The 20,255-nt window shown below is 37.2% G+C and overlaps 3 protein-coding genes across 3 annotated transcripts in view; all 3 read right to left on the bottom strand.

The window, feature by feature from the left end:
* Nucleotides 1-6,475: 6,475 nt before the first annotated feature.
* On the bottom strand, nucleotides 6,476-14,593 carry vps45 (vacuolar protein sorting 45 homolog). Its single transcript, XM_056249615.1, has 16 exons — nucleotides 14,345-14,593; nucleotides 13,785-13,919; nucleotides 13,641-13,701; nucleotides 13,433-13,512; nucleotides 13,251-13,319; nucleotides 12,186-12,323; nucleotides 11,905-12,015; nucleotides 11,443-11,577; nucleotides 10,961-11,074; nucleotides 10,661-10,828; nucleotides 9,772-9,930; nucleotides 9,577-9,684; nucleotides 8,874-8,995; nucleotides 7,807-7,938; nucleotides 6,579-6,694; nucleotides 6,476-6,541 (listed from the first exon to the last, which is right to left on the bottom strand). Exons 1-15 carry the CDS (start codon nucleotides 14,435-14,437, stop codon nucleotides 6,613-6,615), a joined length of 1,707 nt encoding a protein of 568 aa, XP_056105590.1. The 5' UTR covers nucleotides 14,438-14,593; the 3' UTR covers nucleotides 6,476-6,541; nucleotides 6,579-6,612.
* The window catches only part of LOC130084293 (counting factor associated protein D-like), a 60,820-nt gene continuing 53,434 nt past the window's right edge, over nucleotides 12,870-20,255 (bottom strand). Inside the window, exon 8 of the mRNA XM_056249616.1 lies at nucleotides 12,870-13,127. The gene's annotated coding sequence lies outside the window, so the exon portion shown is untranslated. The remainder of the gene's footprint in view (nucleotides 13,128-20,255) is intronic.
* On the bottom strand, nucleotides 15,862-20,084 carry zgc:153441 (retinol-DH_like_SDR_c domain-containing protein). Its single transcript, XM_056249613.1, has 7 exons — nucleotides 19,588-20,084; nucleotides 18,711-18,845; nucleotides 18,229-18,420; nucleotides 17,973-18,134; nucleotides 17,450-17,569; nucleotides 17,115-17,319; nucleotides 15,862-16,153 (listed from the first exon to the last, which is right to left on the bottom strand). Exons 1-7 carry the CDS (start codon nucleotides 19,676-19,678, stop codon nucleotides 16,048-16,050), a joined length of 1,011 nt encoding a protein of 336 aa, XP_056105588.1. The 5' UTR covers nucleotides 19,679-20,084; the 3' UTR covers nucleotides 15,862-16,047.

Genomic DNA, 20,255 nt, shown 5'->3' with positions numbered 1-20,255 from the left:
TAAATGATAATCAATATTGCAGGGTGTATGTGTGTAACCTAATAAATTCAAGATGGTCATGGTTTTAATGTAATACGTCCAGAACCACTGTGTTGGGTGTAATTTAATTACTTTCCCCTTGAAAAAGTAAAATAAGGGATTACTTTCTGTAATTTAATTACAGTTACTTCTGATGTAGCCTAATTGCATGAAATACTGTATAGAACTATTCTATATTGGATTTAACATCAACATTTAATGTTAAAATGTATGTTTTTAATTTAACCTTTAGTCAGTTTAAGAATAATTTATGCAATATTGTTTATTTGAAAGAATCAAAAGTGTACTTTCGTGTGTGTCCTTGTATTGTTCAACTGGTCAAGGTTGATGATATGGGATTTAGAAAGTAATTAATAAGTAGTTCAATATTTTTTAGAGAGTAATTAGTACAGTAAACTATTTACACTGTTAAAATGTAATTAGTAGCTATTAATTCATTTGACTTTTTTAGAGTAACTTATCCAACACTGTCCAGAACTGATCAACTGAGACCAGGGCTAGTTGTCACACAGGAAAGTTTTGACATTTTGATTCATTCATATTTTAGAATAATATTTGTGAATGTTGTCCTGCAAACTAAAACAACATCTCATTGGGGAACAAGAGAACAAGAGATATTTTTCATAAATTGCAGGTCGGGCAACTTGTCACATTTCTGATGATTCAAGCACTTTTCTTCATAATTGATTGTTAACTGTTTAAATTCTGCTGAAATGTTTATCATAAAGGCAGGTTCCACTGTGACAACTTACCCCATTCAATGTGAAAACCTTCTAGTGGTGTAATAAGAGTGTAAATGTCCGTTATCTTTAGTCTATACAGAACTTAACATATAAAATAAACCTACCTTGATAGTTGGGGGCCTTAAGCACATTTTCGCGCAAATTCATCTAAAAGCGCCTAGTTTGGCACAGATGTAGCTCAGGTTATACCAAAATGATTTAGCTAGGGCACCGGAGCCAGCGACCCTCAGGGCCAAGATGGCCGCCAAATCCAATATGGCCGCTGCCCGAAAAGGGTTCCGGCTATAACTTTTGAACCACATGAGTTACAAATACAAACTTGATATGTTTTTCAGCTTAATTGATCATGGGAAACACATAGGAATGTTTATATTTATGACCCAGTATATATGGACCCCTTGATCCTCCAATTCCAATATGGCCGCTGTCCAAAAAAGCAGTTTGGGCTTTAGTATGGGGCCTTACGCCCCATTGTTAGCCTAAATTAATCTACAAGCACCAAATTTGGCACAGATGTAGCTGAGGGCATACTGAAATGATTTAGCCAGGGCGCCAAAGTCAATGGTCCCTGAGACCAAGATGGCGACCAAATCCAATATGGCCTCCGCCTGAAAGGGATTCGGCTATAGCTTTTGAGCCAGATGAGATACAAATACAAACTTGATGTCTATTTTACCTTTTTTGACCATGGGAAACTTATAGGAATACTTACATTTATGATTGGGTATATCAGGACCCCCAAAATTCCCAAAATTCAATATACTCGCTGTCCGAAAAGGGGTTTTGGCTACAAATTTTGAACCAAATTCGCTAAAAATGAGGATGTGGTGTCTATTTTATGTTTATTGACCACAGGAAGTCAGTTGGCATATTTATATTTATGCTTGTGTAATCCTGGAACCTGAATTCTTTTCAAGACTGTGGTTGAAAATCCTTTTTTTTTACCACAACTTTGAAGGTTATTCTCAATGTTGATTCATTTCCTTATAAAAGTGAAATGCTTTTCAGTGTACCACAGGTAAATACATTTCAAAGTGTAATCATATAAGAAAGAATAAGACATAATTATTATTGCAAGGCAATATTTATATTATGTCAAATTGTTAAACGAATAAAATAGTCAATTTGTCCAAAACTCTTAAATGTTTGTTTAGCATAACAAAAGAAACAGCAATAACATAAAAAACAGTGAATTCTCATGGTCTCTCACATGAATTATCATTATCACTCACAATCACTGGGTCTCTCATCGTCTCCACCATCATTGTTTGTACAAGCACCCTCATATAGAAGTGCAACAAACTTTGGCTTTACAGCAGTTACAGTGCCATCTGCATGCTGTCTTGCAGCCACAGTGGAGGAGAATGATGCAGGCTTTACTGGCGTCTCCGAGATTAGTCCAGTATAAGGTTCCCAAGTCTTGCTCGTAGAGTCCCGATGCCATCCCCATGCATTGAACTCTGGGATAACTTGCTGGACAGTGGTTGCCTGATTCTAGTAGAAGCTGGCCTGCAGCAGTGCTCTTTTGATGTGCTGAATCAGTGCAGTTGCCTCCCAAGCTGCCCTTGCACTCTTTTTCCCATAGCCCAGGAAGGCTGAAGTTGATAACCCAAGATATTATGGAAAGAGAAGTGGCTGATTCGCTCACACACTCGGCCTCACAGAGCTCTGGATCGGCTTTGCAGGTGGAAAAAACTATAGGGACATTCCTGCTCATGAAATCAGCAAGGATCTTGGTCCCCAGAAGTCACTGGCCTTACCACTCTTCCACACTTTAACAGGCTGTGACACAACCTCAGTCTTCCTGGGCCATGGGAAAAAGAGTGCATGGGCAGCTTGGGAGGCAACACCAGATCTCACAGAATCCCTGGTTACCCTCACCTTGAAACCTGAACAGATCAACAATGACGTCCATGTCCAAAGACTGGAGTATATGGTCGTCATCATGTACAGCAGATGAAGCTACACATCACCTTTTCTCAAATGGTACCAAGTCTCTCGAGAACCTGCCTCAGAATTCAGCATATCAAAAGAGCACTGCTGCAGGCCAGCTTCTACTGGAATCAGGCAACCGCTGTCCAGCAAGATATCCCAGATTTCAATGCATGGGGATGGTATCGGGACTCTACGAACAAGACTTGGGAACCTTACTGGACTAATCTCGGAGACGCCAGTAAAGCCTGCACCATTCTCCTCCACTGTGGCTGCAAGACAGCATGTAGAGGGCACTGTAAGTGCTGTAAATTGACTATTTTACCAATTTGACATAATATAAATATTGCCTTGCAATAATAATTGTGTCTTATTCTTTTGTATATGATTACACTTTGAAATGTATTCACCTTTGGTACACTGAAAAGCATTTCACTTTTATAAGGAAATGAATCAACATTGAGAATAACCTTCAAAGTTGTGGTAAAAAAGGCTTTTCAACCACAGTCTTGAAAAGAATACAGGTTCCAGACTTACACAAGCATAAATATAAATATGCAAACTGACTTCCTGTGGCCAATAAACATAAAATAGACACTACATCCTCATTTGTAGAGCATTTGGTTAAAAATTTGTAGCCAAAACCCTTTTTCGGACAGGGGCCGTATTGAGCTTAGGGAATTTGGGGGTCCTGACTTACATTTATACCCAATCATAAATGTAAGTATTCCTATGGGCTTCCCATGGTCAAAAAAAGGTAAAATAGACATCAAGTTTGTATTTGTGTATCATCTGGCTCAAAAGCTATAGCCGAATCCCTTTCAGGCGGAGGCCATATTGGATTTGGCCGCCATCTTGGTCTCAGGGACCATTGGCTTTGGCGCCCTGGCTAAATCATTTCAGTATGCCCTCAGCTACATCTGTGCCAAATTTGGTGCTTGTAGATGAATTTATGCTAACAATGGGGCGTAAGGCCCCATACAAAAGCCCATACTGCTTTTTTGGACAGCGGCCATATTGGAATTGGAGGATCAAGGGGTCCATATATACTGGGTCATAAATATAAACATTCCTATGTGTTTCCCACGATCAATTAAGCTGAAAAACATATCAAGTTTGTATTTGTAACTCGTAGTTCAAAAGTTATAGCCGGAACCCTTTTCGGGCAGCGGCCATATTGGATTTGGCCGCCATCTTGGTCTCAGGGACCATTGGCTTGGGCGCCCTGGCTAAATCATTTCAGTATGCCCTCAGCTACATCTGTGCCAAATTTAGTGCTTGTAGATGAATTTGCGCTAACAATGGGGTGTAAGGCCCCATTTTAAAGCCCAAACTGCTTTTTTGAACAGCGGCCATATTGGAATTGGAGGATCAAGGGGTCCATATATACTGGGTCATAAATATAAACATTCCTATGTGTTTCCCATGATCAATTAAACTGAAAAACATATCAAGTTTGTATTTGTAACTCTTTTGGTTCAAAAGTTATAGCCGGAACCCTTTTCGGGCAGCGGCCATATTGGATTTGGCGGCCATCTTGGCCCCGAGGGTCGCTGGCTCCGGCGCCCTAGCTAAATCAGTTCGGTATGACCTGAGCTACATCTGTGCCAAATTTGGCGCTTTTAGATGAATTTGCGCGAAATGACCTATTTATGTGCTTAAGGCCCCCAACTATGACACATATTGTCTGGAATGAAAGTGTGACTAGCCGTTCTGGACTATACACTTGTGTAAAAGCTTTGTTTCAGTAAATCTAAAAATAAATGTGGCAAAAGTTTAAAAAGACACAAATGAGAGCATGGATCTGAATATTGCACATACATTTATTAGAATTATGTGTGGCAGTTTCTCAGCTCATTTTTGAGGAAGAATGTAAAATAAAGCTCAGTTATTTTGCAATGTAGCGGTATTCGTCTCTCCTTATTTGTAGTGATCCTTCTGGATCGCAACAGCCACAATAAAACAAAATGCATGAATTTAAACTTTAAAATAGAAAATGTTTATTATGTAACTCAAGTATATAGGGGGATTTCCAAGGATTTTCCCTCCTACAAGCTCTGAGAAAACCACACAGGCACACACACACACACACACACATTCAGAAGGACAAACTACATCACTATAATTACACTGCTCTAAGCTTCTTTTCCGTCCACATAAATTGACCACATTATTCTAGAACGAAGCAAGAAATGTTTCCCTTGGGTTCATTGGGAAAGATTTCTTTTATCCAAGTCTGGAAATAACAAACGGACACATCATGGACCTGAGTTTTGTTCCGCTGTATGTGTGTGTATTTTGGGACAACACATCAAGTGTGACATAATCTGGCTAGCAAATCTACCAGGCCCTTTACTGACTCATCATAAGCAACCATTAATGGGTTTTTTTCCCATCCACACACAGCAAACTGTGCTGTAAAGCCATTAAGTGGTTCAGGTCTGCCGTCGTCTGGATGATAGTGGGGATTAATGGATGTGATTAGTGAGGGAGGAAGGGGAGTTATAGTGGAGCAACCTGAACTTGTCTATGGGGGTTTAAGCTCTGGAGGTTAAAGTGATGACCTAAAAGGTCAGGGCTAAACTCCATCTACTTGATTCAATTTAATCAGTAAATCATTTGGGATGTGTTATACAGCCTGTGGACTGAGGCTTTACTGGTAATAAAAACATGGGGAAAAAAGGGTTGGTCTGAAATTATTGGATGAATCAATTGAATTTTTCTTTTTTTACTTTTCATTTATTGAAGAGCATCATAAAATATCGTCACTTATGTTGTCCAGTTTATCAAGCTACAGTATGTACAAAGGCAAAGCTTAGTCAAAAAAAAAAAAGACACGCATGTACAGACACGCTGAGATGCAAATACGTCGATGTTTTATACAAGGGTTTAAAGTTAGCCGATTTAAACTCTTTGTCCACTAAGAACTGTCATATTAATTGTTAAAAGCCTTTGACATTAATATTATAGTAACAGGCTGAACTGATGAGCTCTTTTTCATGAGCAGACGACACGCTGCAAATAAACATCCATATTAAACATTTATTAATTAATGTCTGGATATTTGCACCATGCCATTTAATTTAGAGAGGGATGTTAAAAATTATAACAATTTTTTTTTTAAACCCAACTGTTGGAATGATTTTTCCAGCTTTGTTGGGCACTTTTGATGCAAAACTTCACATTATTGTCACCCAAGTTATATACACAGAGCAGCCTGTTCATTGTTTTGTTTATAGTATATTTAAAAGATATATAATTTTATACTTTTTTACTGAACATACAGTAGTCTTCTTTCCAAAAATGATCAAATGTAGCATCACCAATCCAATAAATAAAAATGCTGTCATTGTGATCACTTTTGGGGCATTATTTACACGTGATCATAAAAGTTATCACGAACATAAAAGATGTTGTTTCACAAACCATTATCAACACTATATATATATATATGATAACACTTTACAATACATTTCAATTCATTTACATTAGTTAGCACATAGTCTCATGAACTAACAATGAACAAGAATTTTACAGTATTTATTAATCTAGGCTAATGTTTACTACATATTTCTGCACATATACTAACACATTTTTAACAATTCAAGTTGTTACTTGTTCTTATGAACACGCATGAATTTAAAATGAACAATAGTATATTTATTATTATCTTATTTAAGCTGTGCAAATTGTTGTTCATTTATGGTTCATTCAACTATCATTCATAGTTGTTTCATTAATGTTAAAGAATTGAACCTTATTGTGCAGTGTGACCATTTTCCTCCCTAAAACTGAAACATTTGAAAGGAATGTTAGGAGAGAGAAAAAGAGGGCAAATGTGCTCAGCTCAGGGTTCAGCGGACAGACAGCACACATTAATATGAGTGATGATAACAGCTCAACGTCGGCTCATCTGACGGCCTCGTCCTTGTGCCCGGTCTCCACCCGAACCCACTGCGAGCATCACTTCCTCCAGGAAGCTGGAACAGAGAAGGGGAACATATTAATAAGTTATGAGTTATAATGCATGAGTACAGTCAGCACTGGATTTGACTTGTTGAGTTGGGTTTAAACAATCCTCAGTGGGTAACAAAATATGTCAAACAATGAGAGATTACAAACAAACAGAAAGCAAAATGATCATGCAAATATATTTAAATGACATATTTTGTTTCAGGAAGTTTATAGAGTCAAGTAAGTAAACTAGTATCTACTGTAATGGCTATAGTGTACAAAAGCCACAGATCTGGTTAAATTAGGTGGAAACTTTATGTAAGCTTTATGAAGTTTAGCTAAACTAAATTTATTTGGTTGAAAATATTAAGATTCATTTAGAGTTTACATGGCAGACAACATATGTAAATACAGAAAAAAATAAGTAAAAACAATAATATTGTAAATTATTATTACAATTTGAAATACAATTGTATTACTAATACCAGTTATATTTTAAAATGTAATTTATTCCTGTGATCAAAGCTGTATTATTAGCATCATTACTCCAGTCTTCGGTGTCACATGATCCTTCAGAAATCAATCTAATATGTTGAGAAACATTTCTGATTATAATCAATGCTGAAAACAGTTGTGTACATTTTTTCAGGATTCTTTGAAGAATAGAAAGTTCAAAAGAACAGCATTTATTTGAAATAGTAATCTTTTGTAACATTATAAATGTTTTTACAGTCACTTATGATCAATTTAATGCATCCTTGCTGAATAAAAGTCTTTTTTTAATATAAAAAATCTTATTGGCCCCCTAAACTTTTGAGGGGTAGTGTATATAGTACATATATAATTAATATCTCAAATAAGAAATGCAATATCTTGGAGAACTCAAATCATCTTAGACCGCCAAGAAACAAAAATCCATATAGTCTATATAGTCAGAATGAGAACCTGAATGATTCAATGAAGTCATACTGAACAACAATTGTATGTTCTTTACACAATGCCATTCTAGGGCTGATGTCACTCTATAACCTGGATCCTATTTGAATAAGGCATTAGAGCTTGTGTGCCAGAGGGCTATTGGATAGAAATGAGATGGTAAAAAGAGACAACATCATTGAGAGCATTTAAAAACACTGACCTCTTAGTGTTGTGAATGGCCGTGCCCCCGAGTATGATGCGTACCCCTGGCATTGTGCGGTTCAGGTTGTAAACAGTAAACGCCTCCTCGTAAGTGGCCCCGCCAATTATGAAGACTATAATGTCTTGAGGTCTAAAGGGTGGAGACAGTGTGTTTATTTAACTGCAGTCCATGTTAGAGCTGCACATCTTGATTCAAACACCCACATGATCTTATTCCTTAATGACAACCATTCGCTATGTCTAGTAAACCAATGATGACATACATGTATGATCACAGCAAAATCTGCGTTGGAGCTGCCGCTGATCCAGAGAGAGCAATTGTCATATACAAGTATGAAACAGCTTCACAAACACTCTTTTCAACCACACAGTATGATTATTTATGTGTTACAGTAATTCAAATTATCACAGGATAAACATTTATAGTTCAGATAAAAACGCTGATGTCTACGAAAGAGATCAAAATAGAGTTAATCACCTTTTGATAGTAACTTGGCACTTCAAATGAAGATTGAATCGATTACATCGTTATCAAGTGACTGGTAAAAATGTACTTTAAATGTCTTTAAATCATTAAATCAAGAGATTGTTCAAAAAAAGCTGTTGCATCGAGTAATGAAACAAGTGAAGTCTTTATGAGTGAGTCATTGAATTACTCAAAGCAATTTCTTTTTTTTCTAAAAAAACATTTCAATCTAAATAGACTGCAGCAATTAACATTTTGTCAGAACCTCTAGTAAATTACATGTTATTTGTTTATTCAGAATCGGGGAAGAATCTTGATCTCTATTTTAAACAAAAAAAATCGCGATTGTCAATTTATCAATAATCGTGCAGCTCTAGTCCATGTTTTCAATCCACGCACAAAGATTCTGAATTGCACACGAAACAGGGCATTTAAAATTGATTTAACTGGTAGGATGTGTGAAAACAGCATTTCGTAGTGACACAGAAATGACACACTTCAAAGCAACAACAAAACCCTCACACTAAATGTCTATAAGTGTGCCTGTATATTATTAATGCATGAGTGTGAATGACAGTCTATTTATGTATCTGTATCACCTGTCTCTCAGAGAACTTGGCCCGAGGTAGGGGAACTGGCTGTCCTTCAAACGACCCTTGATCAGCTGATCCAGCGTGTCATGTAGAAGCGGCTGATGCTGTGTGTACACATTTTCAACTCCCTATTCAAACACATAAACAAGTTTTTAACAGAATGTTAAAGGGGACCTATAATGCCCTTTTACAAAGTCTTGATCTTGTTTTTGGGGTCTACTAGAAAAGGTTTTCACGCTTGAATGAAATAATAAACATTATTTTTCACATATCTTACATTGAGTATGTTTCCATACACCTATTTTTATGCGCATTTTGGAATTTTGCATTTAAAAAAATAAAAATAAAAATAATTCACTGGATGGAAACACCAAAATGCGGACACATTTAAAAAAAAAAAAAAAATTCACTCAATTGAGACATTTTTTATCCAATAAGAAACCGTGCATTAACTATGATACAAAACATATTTGCCGATTAAAATCCCTCGATGTGCAACAAAAACCTCACATGACTTTGCCTCAACAGAGGCTGTGATTGGACAACTAGATCAGCTTTATTGCACCATTTTATTGATCATTCTGAAATGCCAATGGAGGCGTTTCAGGGAGTTCAGAAACAGTGCAGACTGACAGAGACTAACACGCTTTGAAGTGACCTTTGAAAATGTAAAGAATAATGCAGCCAGAGGGCCATAAACATGATCTACCTTAAGTCCTTTGAAAAACTGCTTGGTAATGGCCACAGCATCTGTAGGAGCAATGAGGTCACTTCCTCTGACTCGTTTTCCGCCATATTCCACCATGGCCTGCACCATCTGCAGTACAGGAAAGTTGCTTTCTTTTAATTAATCTGGATCATCCATCAATACCAATACACTGTGGTACAGGACACAGTCCCTCACCTTGCGGTGTCTCTCTGACACCCCTTTGCGATTGAGCTCTTCCATAAGGCTGGGCAGAATACTGCTGCTGTGTTTCTCGTAGCGAAGCGCGTACAGCATCACCAGCCGCACAGCGTCGATTTCAGAAAGCCGAGGGTTCTGCAGGAGCCGCCTCAGGCTCTGCAGCAAGAGGAACAAGGTCATCTTTAGCAACGGTGCAAGATTTACAGCACTTAACATACTGTAGGCGATCACAAAAACCGGTGTAGATTGACATTCACTTGGTTCAAAAGTTTGGGGTCGGTATAGCCTGGTTAAAACCAGACCATTCTCAGTTGTAACTGAGTTTATGGTCTGGCAAAGCATCATAGACAAATCATTTCCAGAGGGGCGTCACCAACGGACGTCGCGGATAGACCTAAACCCAATCAGAGCGATGAAGGAGATGACGTATGCAGAGCGGCGGAGAAACATCTCAAAGTGTTGTTCTTTGCTCGGTTTTTAACTAAAAGGAAACGTTCAAATCGCTTAAAACAGACGCGATAGCTGATTCGAACGAGTGATGTTCGACGGCGGCATCCATCTTTGTAATGTAGGCTACAAAATCTGCTTCAAAATCCCAGCGCTGTCGTCATCGTGTAAAGCCCGCCCCAACGTTTCTGATTGGTGACTCGATTTCGACGGATTGGAAATGGGCTTGAATGAGCTCTTTGCCAGACTAACTTTCAGAGCAAATCTAAATTTGCCGGAAGTTGTCTGGGTTTTCCCAGGCTAGGGTCGGTAGGATTTTTTTATGTATTTGAAAGAAGCCTCTTATGCTGCATTTATTTGATCAAAAAAAATATAAAAATAGTGATATTGCAAAATAATGATCAGCACTTTGTGATTAGACTGCGTGTCAAACTCTGACCTGTTGTGCATTGGAGTGGTCACTCTGGCAGGCCAACTCCTGCTCCACCTCTGACACCTCCATCAGCTGTCTTTCACTGACCAGCCGGGACAGCTCCCCAACCACGGTCACGTGCTTCGAGACCGTGCCCGACATTTTCTTAAACTGGGGGTAGTTGTCCACAAATGCCTACAAAGGGGGCCAGAAAGTGGTCATAATACTGTAACACAATATAATAAAAGTTCTGGATCAGGGGTCGTCATGGTTCACTCCTCATATAAGATGATGTGCTACAGTGAACAGTATTATTGGTCTGCTCACCTTCATGTCAGATATTGACTCTAATTTCTGTTGGTCCTTGGGCTTTTTCTTCTGAAAATCCTCCATCAGGTTCTTGATGTTTGTTCCAATCTCACCAAAATTCAGGTACAAGTTCTTATTAAGAGAAAGAGAGAGAAAACAACATATAGTGTGGGGATTTCAAGTCTCAGATCACGAAAAAAAAAGAAAAAATGTATTAGTATTTGCTCTTCCTTTTGCTTTAATTACAGTTTCTAAGGAGTTACACATGGACAAGTAAAAAATGTGCTTATTTAACAAGTAAGCTAGAAATGTTTAATATGTCTTAATCATTGTATGTCATTATGTTTCTTTGTTTTAAATTTTTCAACAACAAAAAAAGTGTTACAAGACCTTGTTGTGTACACTACATCCGTTTCTTTGAAACAAAAATCTACTTGGTAAATAATTTTATGATGTATTACATTCTTTAATGGAATCTGTTTATGTACAATGTTACTCACATTTGCATAAAACTCATCATTTTCTGCAGACAAGACCACCTCCCGTAGGTCCTTACTGATTCCAGGCACTCTCGACAGGTCTATGCGGTTGTTATTGAGGCCCAGAAGCTCATGAACCATGGCCTGATACGTCCACTAGAGAAAGCAAATGCATGCACATGTAGAATTTGCTGCAATATCAGCACACTAAATCATTATGTAATATTTATTTTGCTGCAGTAACATTTTTTTTCAGTAAATGCAAGCAGGACGCACTGGCTCCTGTAAATCTCAGAGTAAAGAAAAACAATAAAAAGCATCCTAATTAATGTCTGACACCGTTTTAGCAGTTTTCTATCATAATCCAGAATAAACCCATGGGCTCTATCGCCCTCTGGTGGTCAGGACTGGGATTTTGCATACAGATCTTGTTCTGTAATATGAGATTTGCTTGTAACATTATTAAGAGACATTGTTTCTTGCCTGGTTGAGAAGGGGAGTAATGGCATCATCACTTCTGTCTAAAATCAGGAGAAGAGGAGGTACTTCTGTTTTTCTGAAGTCAAACAGTTCATACTCCTTAGTAATGATTTGCTGTGGGAAACACAAACAGATCATTAGTCAATACATTTTTCTCCATGAAGAAAATCTGTAGAGTCAATCAAATTATAAAAGAATGACCTGTTCACCAAAAGGTCAAAGATAATGCATACTACAAGTACAAAATGTCAAAAAAAAAAAAAAAAAAAAAAAAAAGGTCTTACTTTGACGCTCTCTGCCAGCCTTTTGGACATGTCAGAAGAGAGCTGGTAGCGGATCATGGGGCATTTCTTCAGGGCCAGCAGCACTGATGTCAAACCCTGAGTGACACGAGGCAGCACACTCGGCTCCCAACTGCGACCCTATAAACACCCACAGAAATATTCATAGAGAGCCTCAAACAGAAGGATTCGTGCTCACAAGAGAGCCGACGATAGTTGTGAGATAATGATTAACTTAAATTAAATAAAAAGACTTCAAGCAGCACTAGTAGTTAGATCTTGTAAACTAATTTACATGTTCTGCACCAGTTTTTGGTTTAGTATCATAACATACCTTAAAGGAGTAGTTCACTTTAAAAAAAACTTTTGCTGATAATTTACTCACCCCCATGTCATCCAAGATGTCCATGTCTTTCTTTTTTCAGTCGAAAAGAAATTAAGGTTTTTGATGAAAACATTCCAGGATTTTTCTCCATATAATGCCTGTTCGAACTCGTTCATCAAAATGAACTAATCTTTTTTCGAGTCATTTGATTCATTTAACGAACGAAATGAACGAATTGACTCGGAAAAAGATTTGTTCATTTTGATGAACAAGTTCGAACAGGAGAGTTACACAGAACAGAGCAAGGCGGGCATTTGAGCTTATAAAACTTAAACTTTGTTATTTATTTTTGAAATGAGCGATCGTTTCGCTTGATAAGACCCTTATTCATCGTCTGGAATCGTTTAAAGCCCTTTGAACAGTTTGCAGTTTGCACTGAAACTGTCTTTTGGACCTTGAACCGTTTGGTGCCCAGTAAAGTGCATTATATGGAGAAAAATCCTGGAATGTTTTCATCAAAAACCTTAATTTCTTTTCGACTGAAGAAAGAAAGACATGGACATCTTGGATGACATGGGGGTGAGTAAATTATCAGCAAAAGTTTTTTTTAAAGTGAACTACTCCTTTAATCCCTAATAAATAACAAAAATATATAATTTAAAGGGGCCTATTACGCTTTTTCTTAGCTGAAACTAGTTCCCTATTTAAAAAAAAAAAAAAAAAATTTAAAAAAGAAATCTTACCCTGGATACTCCTTGAAGGTTGAGGGAGAAAAGATGAGGGTTCACAGCAATGAAATCTCCATAGAACTCCTAGAGTAACAACATTTCTTTAGAAAGTTTGATAACATTTTGTAGACACTATATGGAAAGCATATTTATGAATCAATTATGAAGAAGACGTAATTAAAAAGAAGAAGGCCCACCTGCACTTCTGCAACTACTTCCTGTTCATCTGCCTCAGCCAAAACTTTTATCTCACTCTTACTGATCACGTTACTGAAATCTGCACAGAATAAGTCCTAAAGTCAGTGAAAGTTCATCTTCTGACCACCCTTATAAGCACATATTCTGCAAACTTATATACATAAGAGGTAAATTGATGCAACACTCTGATATATCTCTGGTACTCACAGATGAAATAGACACTATACTTGGGCCGACGAAGCTCTTGAATCAGGTGCTCTACGTTCTCCTGAAAGCAGAGACATTCAAGTATGAAATAACCTGGAAATACAGACTAAATCTATATATTCTAAAAGACACCATAATAAAAACCTTGGTTGGCCGGAGAAAGCAGATCGCTTTAAGGTGCTTCATGTTGTCCCGGTTTTGTGAGTCAATGCGCTCAAAAAGGTAGACCTCCTTCTGCAGGATCTCAGACTGAGTGTAGACCACACTCACAATACTGGTCTGTAAAGAAACAGAGGAAGAGTAAAGAGAACAAGCAAGGAATGTTTTGACCACTGTCTATGTAGACTGCTGATTACTTTTGCAACACAGCCCTCAACTTTAAAAATAAATTAGAGTTACATTTGGTTATAGGGATTGTTCACCCAAAAATGAAAGTATTGTCAAAATTTACTCACCCTCATTTTGTTCCAAACCTGTATGAGTTTCTGTCTGGTTACCAACATTCTGGTTTGGAACAACTTGAAGGTGATTAAATGATGACAAAACTTTCATTTTTGGATGAACTATCCCTTTAAGATACATGACCGGTAACAAGACAGCAAAACCAATTTACACTGCACACAGTAACGTTACTAGACTATCAGTGGCTTAAGCACATCTGCGCTTTTATGCTTGAACTGTTAAAGCTGTTTAAATTCACTTACCGTCTCCTTGTCCATCAGCAGCACCTTCATCCCGGGTCCGCTGCTCTCTATCATTTTGGAAATGTACTGCTTGACAGCCAGAGTCACGTTCATTTTTTCGTTTTATATGTGCTCTAATTGTCAGTGAAAATGGTTCAAATTATCGAATCGGTTCAAAGTTGTTTAACTAATGATAAACGGCTCTTTTCATCAGTAAACTCCCGCATACAAAATACTGTTGACAATGGGAGACAGACAACTCACTGGGCTTCCTACTACTTCCGGTGTACACGAGTATTCGGTCCGCCTCTGATTTGGGATCTGTTGTAGTTCAATCGATCTGCCAGTCTTGCGTGTTCAATTTACTAGGTCAACTGAGCTGGTAACAGTTCGTACAGCATGAACAATATCCCATAATTCAAGGCTGCTACGTAAAACGGAGTAAATAAAACGCCATTTTGGTAAAGACTACTTTTTCCTAACTTCTGTGCCAGCGACGTCGTTTATGTGTTTTATAGCATGAATACGTAAATTTATGATCTCATTAATCACCTAAATAAATAAAAAAAATTATGAGCTTTAAAATGTTGGTTCAGTGAGTCAGTGTTGGTTTCGTGAAATATTTCATTTTAAAGATTCGACTCAGAAGAATCGGACATCTCAACCAACCTCTTTATCGCTGTATTTTACCACTGTCTATGTATTTTACCAGCTTCTAATGCATTATTTATTCGTTTATGTGATTTATAGCATGATTACATAGTTATGGTCTCTTTAAACTTTTATTAATCATAAAAAGAAATGCTAAAAAAAACAATTTCGTTACCAGCATTATGTTGGTTCAGTGAGTCAGTGCTCAGATCAATTTACTCGGTTTCGTTAAAGAATTGATTTAAAAGATTCGACTCTTTATTCATTTTGAAGAATGATTCGGAATTGGACATCGCTACCACAAAGTAACCATCATGTTTACTCAGCGTGGGGACAGGAGAGGTGTCATTCAGTAAATGGGAAAACCTGCGTTATTTATTTGAAAAAGTAACTCAAAAATTTGTTGTAAATTTAAAAGTAATACGTTACTCTACTAGTTACTTGAAAGTAATTTGATTACTTAGCCTAATGCGTAACCGCTAACTGAAAATTAATTTATGGCTGGGCTGTTTTTTTTTTTACCCAAACATCATTGTTACAACAATATGATTTCATTTAAAATTGTATTGTCATCAAAAGAAAAATGCTGGTTCAGTGCAGTGTTCGGTCCAATTCAGTTGGAATCAATGAACAAATTCAGTTTACAGATTTGAATTCAGTGTAAACGATTTGGACATGAATCGAACATCAGGCACTTAACTCTCACTGTATTTTATGTCTAATGCTAAAATTGATGAATGTTATTTTATTTTATTTAGGTTACAATAAAGATATGATTTTATAAAACCTTTATTAATCATCAAATGAGATACTTCAAAACAGCTTTAAAATGACAATTTAAAACTTACATTTATTGCCATGTGCAAGGGATTATTACAGTACTGATCCAGACAAAAACACCATTCAGACTCTGGCTTTTTCGTTTATAGTTGATTAAACCACTAATAATCAATTCAATTAAATACAGCTTTCATTATAAAAAAAAACTTCAAAGATAGAAAATATGATCTGAGTGTTGCTAGCTGCATACAAAGCATTCCTATATGGTATTATTAATAGAGCTTGGAGTGTTGTCAGTTCTCTTCATGGTAGCCCACAAGCTTTGCACTTATTTCCCATAATTGCAGAGCAGCAAGATCATCTTTACCTTCAGGAGCTGGTTCCTTCAGCTTACAATCACTGTAAAAAGATCTCATAATCATCCAGTGTCAAGCAGAAATGTTAGAAACAGAAAAGGTCAAATCTTTAGAGAAATTGCAATACAAACCCGTTACACGATTGATGTAAAGGCTTAGGTCATGTGAATAATAATATTAAAGGGGTCCTCTATGCTTTCTTAATTTTTCAACTTTCTTAAGTGTGTAATGTAGCATGAAAAAGGTCTGCAAAGTTACAAAGCACAAAGTCACTCTAAAGGGAGTAAAGGCCCGTTCACACCAAGAATGATAACTATAAAGATCATTCTGTTTAAGCGTGTGCTTGTCTGCCACTTTAAATGCTTGAGCTCGTTGCAGCAGGGTGGATTCTGATTGGCTGTCAATGTTTTTATCATTCACCAGCTGGATAAAATCGTTCTGAAGGTGATTCTTTCTCTGTGCCGTTATTGTTATAGTTGTGATGTAACCTCTGCTATTCTTTAACATTGAGAACGATTTTTAGAACTATGTCTTATCGTTATCTTTCGTCCTTGGTGTGAACGTGCCTTTATTCTCTATATCAGTGTCACTGTTTTTGAACTCCCTGAAACGCCTCCATTGTAGTCTTAAGATTTCTTTCAGGAATGAACACGTCACAATATTCCTCATTGAAATATTTATCGCTATTTCCTGGTCGAGTTAGTTAGTAGTCTGTTGAAACTCGCAGTTATGTTAAGGGGAGTTACATTCCCCCAAACACGCTCGAAGCGGTTGTCCAATCACAACACACTAATCCAGACGACCAATCAGTGAACATTGTGCTTTTCAGAAGGAGGGGCTTCGTAGAGACAGGAACTAAACAGAGCGTTACTGACAGACTGGGAAGAGAGGAGCTGCAACAATGAAGAATATGTGAAAAATAAGGTGTTTTTTGAACATTCAAGCATGAAAACATATTCTAGAGCCCAAAAACAAGGCATAATAGGCCCTCTTTAACAGCTCACCTGAAATAGCAGCCACTGTGAGACTCCAACCCCTCAGCAACCGCACAGTAGATGGACGTCTGAGCACCTTGTTTGGGGGTTTTCATCAGTAAAAGAGCAGGAAAAGACAACAGGGCACTGAGCAGAGGGTAGCGGGTCTGCACGTAACGTCCCAGTTCAGTGCGGATTACTCCAGGGTGAAGGGAGTACACGGTTACACCAGACCCTAATAACAGCAGGATTAAACAAGGATAATGTAGGGAAAATACAATATGCATTTTTAAAACAGCTTTTTTTTAAAGCAGCATTTTTTAATGTTTGAACGTGACTGATGTACTGGGGATGAGCGCACAAACCTTTAATCCTCCGTGCTAACTCGCGAGTAAACAGCAGGTTGGCAAGTTTGCTCTGCCTGTAGCTGGCCAGGGAATCGTACGGTGCCTTGTTGAAGTTAACGTCATCAAAGTTGATCTTACCTATGAGAAAGGTCATCGGACTGAAATATGTTGTATGGATAAAAGTCTCATGCATCTCTGCAATAATGTTTACAAATGACACAGAAGAGATGTATATATCGTTACCATATCAGTTATTGGTCAATGCAAGAACAAGTTTAGATATTTAATTGTGAAAAAAGGGGCAAATGAGCGTTTACAACATTTGCTCTCATCTAACATTCACTCAAAGTTCATCCTTAAAAACATCAATAGTTTACTAACACTCTTTCCATTGCACAAAAGTTTCTTTAGATTTTTAAGAACTGACAGATTCTTTATGGAACCCAAAATCATAGTTCATCTATGGCATCGCTGTGAAAAACTTTCTTTGGAACCTTCTTTTAGAATATTTAAAAGGCATGATGTTAATAGGCGGTTTTACCTCCTTTGTGAGCAATACTGGATACATTGATAACTCGACTTGGACTAGACTTCTTCAGCATGTACAGGAGCAGAACAGTCAGGAGGAAATGGCCCAAATGATTGACAGCAAACTGGGTTTCATAGCCATCCTCAGTGAGGCTTTTAGGGCACATCATCACTCCTAGTATAGGTTTGTCAAAACAAAATGTATCATATTTAACAATACAGCTAAAAGCACAGTGTGATTTGCTGATTAATGAAGTCAAATGTCTCACCAGCATTGTTAACAAGTATATCCAGTCGATCCTCAGTGGCAGTGTATTCATGAACAAACTGCCGTACGGAGAACAGAGATGCCAGGTTTAAGTGCCGAACTACTATGTTGCCATTTCCTGTAGATCTGCGAATCTCTGCAGCAGCCTTTTCTGCTTTTGAAAGATCTCGACAAGCCATCACAACCCGAGCCCCTGAAAAACAACACCAGAAAATATTCAGTCTGAGCTAAAATCCTCCAAAAGCTAGACTTTCTTTACTCTTAAAGATAAAGGTTCTTTATTGGCATTGATGGTTCCATGAAGAACCTTTCCATTGCTCAAAAGGTTCTTTATGGTGGAAAAGGGTTCTTTAGATTATTAAAATGTTATTCACAAAAAAGAGTTCTTTTAAAAAGTGTTCACTAAAATGGTCTTTGGGGAACCAAAAAGGGTGTGAAAACCCCTCTTTTAGAACCTTTATTTTTTAAGAATGCAGCGTTTACCTCTCATGGCCATGTCATGTGCCGTCTCTTTTCCAATCCCAGTGTTGGCGCCAGTAATGACGACTGTCTTTCTATCCAGTCGCACGCGACAGCGGCACACTCCTCCTGCAATCCATTTTCTCAGCAGAAACAAACCTATTTTTTGAGAAAATCCATTTGTGAGAGCACATTCTTCCAATCGAAACCAAGGAAATTCTACATGCAGAAAATACAGACTTTTAAAGATCTAAACAAAGTGCTTATAGGTCAGATCTGTTGCCCTTTAGCAGATTTGATATCAAATCAATGAGATCCATGATACAAATGTCCATTTAATTATATATATTTATATATTGGAATATATACAATTGCTGTGAAAACAAATTACCAACCAAATCCAATTCTAATTAGAATAAGTGTTATTTTAGTATTACATACTATTATAGTATTTATAAACCTTTTGAATTAGCTATTATTTTTATATTTTCAGTTTTTATTTTAGTTTTAGTAATTTAATTATGTGCTTTTCAAAATAAATCTATTTAGCCTTGATTTATTTTTATTTCAATTTTGGTTTAAGTAATTTTAGTACTTCAACTTATTTTATTTCCAATTGTGTCTGTATATATATAATAGATTTGGTATTACAATCATGTTTTTTTTTTTGTTTTTTTTAAACAACACAGCCTCTTATTCTAATCTGTAATTCTGTTATCCCTTAAGCTACATCAAGTACCTCTTGAGCCACAATATTGTACCTTCTGAACAGCGCTGAAACTGTGCTGTTTATAATATTCTACAATACAAAATAAAAAATTGTATTAGTTCATAACTGACTGAAATGTTGTTTCAGCCCACCAAAAGTTAGAATGAGAGGAAATGACATTATGTAACTTACTAATAGCTGTGACCGCAGTTACTGTGCCGTATTGGGCGAGACGATTTGCCTTCAGTTCCTCCCACATTTGTGTGGCTGCAGAGAGATACATGTCATCCACTGTGATGCGCTTTCAGCTCTGCTTTCATTTTATAGTCTGTCATACAGTACTAAACTCTTTTCTTTGTTTATAAAAAAAGCTGTGGTTTCTAGTGCACGGCCACCATCAAGCTCAGTGCCAGCTAACACGTCTAATCACCCCGCGTTCAGGGCTGGGTTGAGGCTTTATAAGAAGATTAAGTCAAGATCATGTTAGATTCCATGGCTTACGGTCAGACAGAAATGCGAATAACAAAAACATTGATCAAAACAATTTCCACTTCTATAGCAGACTAGTAACGCAAGGCTTTTCATTATAAGTCAATGTCTAAATGTCTTAGATGTGACTTAATTTGAGTCTGAGGCATTTAAAAACATCTTTCTGATATGTTAAGCTATAAAAGCTTTTTGGGGTATGTTGTATGGGTCATGTGGCCCTCCCCTCCCCTCCCTCTTATGGCCTTATTCAGTTGTTTGGCACTATCGTGGTGATTTTATTGTATTACCTGATCAGAAGTATGGGAATGTTTGGCAAGTCAGACAAGAGGGGATATATTGGATTTGTCAGGGACAGTGTTGATCAAATTAGT

The sequence above is a fragment of the Rhinichthys klamathensis genome, unplaced genomic scaffold (assembly GCF_029890125.1).
Source record: "Rhinichthys klamathensis goyatoka isolate OS25496 unplaced genomic scaffold, OSU_Roscu_1.1 h1tg000060l_1, whole genome shotgun sequence".
NCBI classification, from domain to species: domain Eukaryota; kingdom Metazoa; phylum Chordata; class Actinopteri; order Cypriniformes; family Leuciscidae; genus Rhinichthys; species Rhinichthys klamathensis.
The sequence above is the reverse complement of the archived record's forward strand: the minus strand, read 5'-3'. Positions and strand labels throughout refer to the sequence as shown.